Raw genomic sequence first — 6342 nt, 5'->3', positions numbered from 1 at the left:
CCATCGCTGCAACACCTGTTGACCTGATAACTGCTCTCATATCTGACAAACCGAGGGGCGTCCAAAACGGCCGTGTGGGGGGTGTCTTAAAAGCGCCTACCTTCTCTGGGCCAAACAAATCCAGAGCATTCAGGAGCAGAATCTAAAGTTAGAAGGAGGACATACTGGCTGCTGCATTGTTGTCAGAGAAGACAGCTCTTCAACATAGCATGTTTCCTTAATGTCTGATCAGATAGTAAGATACCTTTATCATTTCACTCACTACACATCTCACTGATTGGACCTTTAATATTTAGCGTGTAGACTTGAACGTGAGTCAATCATCTAAAAAACAAACATTCATATTTCCTCAAATGTCAAATTGTTTCTTTAATCACGGTGTGATGTGATGCAGTGTCACTGAAGCTAACAATGAAACCCCCTGTCATCAGACTTCAGCAGGTTTAGTGTGTTTCAAAATGAACGATGAATGCATGTATGAGTGTCAGGTGGAGGATGAAGAATAGATCCCACCTGGGTGTCTTATATCAGGAATCAATCCCCCTCTACAGGTTAGTCAACGAGCTCCCTCACTTATTAAACTCATCTGTCTGAGAAGGAACACCCTCAGTACACAGCAGCAGGTGATCTGTGGCTCTACGCAGGGGAAAGGATCCTAAAGGAAGACAGCGTTTACATATGACAGACAGATTGCAGATGTTTGTTTCATGACTTTTACTGGTTTAGGAATCCCACAATGCAACGTTTTACTCTCATGCTTCACAATGAAGACAGAGTTTGTCTATCAGGTGACTCTTCTCTGAATCAGCGGTTAGGTGTTCTAGATGTCAGCATTAAATCCATTTGGCACAACAAATAAACATCAGCATCATGCCACTTTATTGGCCGATGAGCCGATGTGTGCAGCAGGGCGGATATCGAGATGTCGACCCGATGCAACCCTAGAATAAATTCATAAATTAAAATGCATGGTACCTGTTCATGTGTGAAGCAAAGACACTGAGATGCAGCTGCTTAATTTTTTTTTTTTGCAACTTTGTGTTTATTGGTCAATCCAAACATAGTTCATTTCTTACATCATTATTCTTTTCTATAATGTTATACAAAACAATAATAGAATGCAGAAGAAGAAAACAAAATGGTTATAATAATATCTTAGTTTTTTTTGTAATAAAGAGAAATAAAGCAACAAAAAACAATCAACCCACATAAAGAAAGCGTCTGCTTTTTGAGGGAGCACTGAGGTTTCTAAAGGACTCCCACTCTGTGACTCACCCATTAACCATGTCACCAGACGGCACATAAAGAGAGCAGTAATGTAGGCGCAGTATATCCAGTCAGTCCTGGCTGGTTGGAGAGGTGAAAGGTCACTTCCGAGTGCTGCCAAGGTGACCTTCAGCAAGGCACGGAATCTTCAACTGCCCTGTTGCTCTCCCCGTGTAACAGCCCCACTCTGACATCTCTCCATTAATGCACGTCCACAGCTCCTGTTAGTGCGTGTGTGTGTGTGTGTGTGTGTGTGAAGCATGTCTCTCAGTGACAGAGTTTAAACCCCCTCTGGATTTAAAACATGAAATGAAATACTGCCATCAGTGCAATATTCTGTACCATCAGTGTTTTACAAACTCAAAGCCCATTGCTGACTTAATGTCTGCTGCTCGGTCCAGTTTCTTTATAATATGAGAGTCTTTACTTTCAGTACGTTTGGGTTTGATTGTAGCACCGAGACCAGAAGAGGATTGATAATAATAAAATAATAAATCAGTCCCGTTCATCCATCCATCCATTATCTACACCGCTTTTCCTGTTCGGGGTCACAAGGGGGGCTGGAGCTGATCCCAGCTGTCATTGGGCGAGAGGCGGGGTTACACCCTGGACTGTTCACCAGCCAATCACAGGGCTGACATATAGAGACATGTAGCCCCCCTTTTTGACTTTAGGATTTCACTAAATAGTGTATGGACACTCAGGAGCTGTTGAAATAGTCGACGTGTGATATGACGCTGAGTGCAGAAGGTCGGGGTGGTTGGGTAGAAGAGATGGAAGCGGTCGTCTGGGATAACAGAGCATCATTGAGCTGTGAGAGTGGGAGTGATTGCTCACTACTCAGAGAGACACAGGTGTGTGTGTGTGTGTGTGTGTGTGTGTGTGTGTGTGTGTGTGTGTGTGTGTGTGTGTGTGTGTGTGTGTGTGTGTGTGTGTGTGTGTGTGTGTGTGTGTGTGTGGTCACTTCACACATCCCTCAGAGTGGCTCGTGACTAAATAATTCAGCCACTATCATCAGCCACCACATTCACTTTTCATGATCACCACTCCCTCTCTCCTTCACCTCCTCCTCATCTCCTCGTCCTATAGTCCTGAACCTGTTCTCTACTCCCTCCCTGCCTCCTCTCTACAGTGTGTCTGAATGATAAAAGGTGTACAGATAGCAGTGTGTGTGTGTGTGTGTGTTTGACACCATCCAGTGTATCTCTGTAAAGAATCATCTTTTTCATTTTCACCTCAGCATGCTTCTCTCTTTTTTTCATCATGTTCTCCTCTGCTGCACTCACACCTGTCACATGTCTTTGTGTTTGTCGCTGTGCCACACACGCCTCTTGTTGTTGTCAGTTTCCTGATGGGAGGACCTGGGTGGTCTCTCCCTTCCCGGAGAGGAGGAGGCGTTGCGAGTCGAGTTGGCCCGTAAGTGAGAAGTGTTAGATGAGTCATGTGGGTGGTTGTTGTCCTGGTGTTAGATCAGTCCTGAGTACGTTGATGTTGCTTTAATGTAACATTAGATGGAGATGAGGGTTTTCTTTCTGTTGAGCTGCTGTCGCCATGGTGACGTGTGGGAGTGGTGTCAACACGAGACTGCTGCTGCGTGTGTGACTCTCTCTCTGTGTTCTTCTTCTTTTAATCTCTGTTTGTTTCCTCGCTCTGCGACAGCTAGCCTCATCCTGCTCTAGCACCTGTGTGGATGCTGTGCTGCGTTAGTGTGTGTGTGTGGGTCAACACCTCACATCTCCATCACCAGAGCCAGCCGTGCTGCTGCAGCTGCTTCCCTCTCTTAAAGTGCTGCTGCCTAACAGGCTTTTACAAACATTATGCATAAAGCTTGTTTTGTTGTCAGTAAAGGAAAGTAAAAAAAAAAAAAAGTCCCTTCACTGTGTTTTGCTTTGACTGAGGATGCTCTCTGTGTTTGACTCTCCTGGCATCCTGGCGCTCCCCCCCCCCCGTTCCCATCTCCTCCCTCCTGCTCCTCATCCTCCCTGTTTTTGGCTGATGCAGCAACTCATCCCTTTCGCTTTGTACACGTCACTCCTCGTCCCAGGATCTAATCCACATGCGGCTAAAGAATAAAAACATATGATGTTATCACAAATCTGTAAGAATCCATCGTAACTTTAACTTTAACTTTTAACAGCACGTCTTTGTATTGATTCAACCTGTTTATTTTGCAAAAACTTTCATCTCTGTGTTCCAGTCTTCTAACCGCCAAAAGGATTAAACACATCCTTTTTTAACACTTTGAACATTTTTGACACTTTTTTGATTCACTACTTTCCAATGTCTCTCAGCAACATTTCCTCCTATATGCATCCCTAATTTTTCATTTCCTGTCTTGTCTTTTCTTCTCCTGTGATCTCCTGTGTGTCGTTCTCCTGCCTGCGCCTGCTGCTTGTCTCTGTGCCTCTGGCCTTTCCTCTGTCCCCCTCTGCTGTGGTGGGTGTGTAAAAACAGCCTCCAGAGGACAGGACCTGGGTGTACTCTCCGCTACACTATGGCTCAGAGTCTAAGGCCCTGCCAGATGGGGATTGGGAAGGAGAGACAGTAAGTGAGAAGCATCAGCCTAAAAATATTAAGCGCAGGAAAATTCCTAAAACAAGCATTAAAAAATCTGCTGTATTTGGTTTTGGATTCTCTCAACGAGGAGGGGAAGGATCTGTTGTAACTTCAAAGGTGTGAGAAGCTGTGAGAACAAGATTTTAAAAAGTCCACGATCACTTCAGGAGAAAGCTTGCTTAGCATCCAGAAACTCATCCCTACATCACAGCATTCATTTCTCATTAAACAGAAAATGGTGGAAATGGTCACGTGCGGCTTGTGTGACCATTTAGTCCACGACCAACCATCGTGTGTCAAGCTCACTATTTACCCACATTGACGCATCAGTCTGCCAGAAGCCAACACACTGGTGCATCGTCCAATCCCCACAAGTCAAGCTGCAGATATTTACAACAACAACATGTTAGAGAATATGGAGGTCATTTCATTGCATGTTGTGGTGGCAGAGTTTTTCATTTCGATATTATATTTATTTATGTTTGGGGGGGGGGGGGGGGGTTAAGAGTTGATTTTCAAGAAAGAGCAACATGGTGAGACACCTGTCAATTAAATCTGACCAATGTGAGCATTAAACTTCTGATACCAAGAATCTAGATGAGACATCAGTTTTTGTTTGTGCAAAACAAGGGTAAAACTACCATAACAAGATGCTTATTAGCATGCTAATTAGCAGCATGCTGGGTCCTTATTTGTATCTTATTCTGCACGACCACAATCTATAATCTCTAATAGTAATCAACAGTGACCGTCCACTTTTTCGGCGGCTCTGGTTCCTGAAGTCAGTAAATATCCCCGTTCAAATCCTCCATTGATTTTTCACAAAAATCTTTATAACAGTAGATTAAAGCCTGTAACCATGACAACCAGCTACTCCTATACTCGTGACTAAAAAACATTAAATTCGGCGCAAAAACGGCGTTAAAAAAAGGTGAAAAGGGCACAAGAATGCGTACATCGTTTTCTTTTTTTGAGTCAAGAAACTACACATCCCAGAATGCATTGCGAATGATCCCTCTTCTACTTAAACGTAAATTTAGTCGGTGTTAAAGTGTTCATACTGTTAATATAAGTGTTGTTCTATGTTGCAGTTTGTGTTGTTGAATATAGAAATCACATTCACTGCAGCAGAACGAGGTTATTAGCATATTTACTGTTAGCTACCTAACTAGCTAGCCTGCTAGCAAAATTATCCGTTTGCAGTCTGTTCTGGTTGGCGTACGGCTCGCAAGGGCGGGAAATATTGACATGATAACAGCGACCTCCACCAATCAGAGAAGTCGCCGTGACACTGTGATCGTGGGTAGTGTAGTTCTTTTCCCGGAGATCGTGAATAAACCGTATTGTTCTTAAAGCGAGGTGGATATCATACGAACTTGTGTCTCCTACAGGAGCATAAACCATCGTCTCACACTCAGGTAGCTCGTGTTCACTACCTGTGATGGTTATGACATCATGGCTAATAATCACATCCACTATGGAGGAAATGAACAGGATTTTTTACTTCCTGAACCACACTGTTGAGCTTTATTGTTTCCTTAATATAAAGTGTTACCAAAAATAATGAAGAGCTGCTTGTCTAATTAGTTTAATTAGTGTTTTTAAAACTCTACTGTCTGCTTTGATATCTTCAGCTGTTCACCTATATATGTAGATCTTAACACCAATAACCTTATGGGTTCTATGATGGCAGGTGTTATTCAAAATGTCCCAAGGTGAAACACATCTATACCAATACAACACCAGGAAAGTTTCAAGGTAGAATATGAAACAATGGACGACGGGGAGTCCATTAGTTCCTGATATGGGACGCGTGGGCGGACATTATCCTTTCCACATACACTTGTTTTATCAGAAGAGGCAAATCCAAAATGTCTCCATACTTAGATTAAAAATGAATAAAAGTACGGTGCTCACTCAGGGGTGTGTGCTCTGTTTATTAAACGTTTACTGGCGTCCCCTTTCTTTTTTAAGTCACCTTAATCAGCTGTTAGGCTCATTGTTTCACCACTGATGAACTCTAGATGTATCGGCTGTGCACACTCTGTCTTAACACGTTCTCTCTGCTGTCTGTTTGTGTGTCTCCAGCAGTAAACCTCGTCCTCTGGCAGAGACGGGTGAACGCGTCGAGGGAGAGGACTCTTCGGGTTTTGAAGTCCAGAGCTCAGTGGTAGCGGCAGGATCTCTGTCTGGACCAGGATTTTAAACATGCGTACAGAAACTGAACACAACGGGGGGGGGGGAGAAAATAACGTGACAGTGATGATGTCACTGATTTCCAACCATCCCTGCCTTTCACCCTCGACAGAAGAAAATCCTATCAGTTTAATTACAATGTGTATGTGTGATTTTACATAAAGGACCCGGGTAACTTACAGTGCCTAAAAGACTCACCCCCTTTGAGGTTTTCAAGTTTTATCAAAAATAAGAGTCAAAGTGGTGATAACATAATTAAAAACGGTAGATTTTCTCAGACCACCTTCATCTGACATGTTTTAAAGGTGACATATTCTCTAAAAT

General features: G+C 43.3%; 1 protein-coding gene across 5 annotated transcripts in view; it reads left to right on the top strand.

Annotated features, from left to right (window-relative positions):
- pip5k1ca (phosphatidylinositol-4-phosphate 5-kinase, type I, gamma a) overlaps positions 1-6074 on the top strand; it is a 56425-nt gene extending 50351 nt beyond the window's left edge. Inside the window, exons 17-19 of one of the 5 annotated variants that reach the window (XM_061034864.1) lie at positions 2611-2682; positions 3721-3810; positions 5911-6074. In XM_061034864.1, the coding sequence (XP_060890847.1) occupies positions 2611-2682; positions 3721-3810; positions 5911-5916 (168 nt within the window). In that variant the 3' untranslated portion in view covers positions 5917-6074. The remainder of the gene's footprint in view (positions 1-2610; positions 2683-3720; positions 3811-5910) is intronic. The other 4 variants (XM_061034865.1, XM_061034867.1, XM_061034869.1 and 1 more) reach the window with 4 other exon arrangements.
- Positions 6075-6342: the final 268 nt, after the last annotated feature.

The sequence above is a fragment of the Labrus mixtus genome, chromosome 3 (genome assembly GCF_963584025.1).
Source record: "Labrus mixtus chromosome 3, fLabMix1.1, whole genome shotgun sequence".
In the NCBI taxonomy this organism is placed as follows: Eukaryota; Metazoa; Chordata; class Actinopteri; order Labriformes; family Labridae; genus Labrus; species Labrus mixtus.
This window is presented reverse-complemented; position numbering and strand designations above follow the sequence as displayed.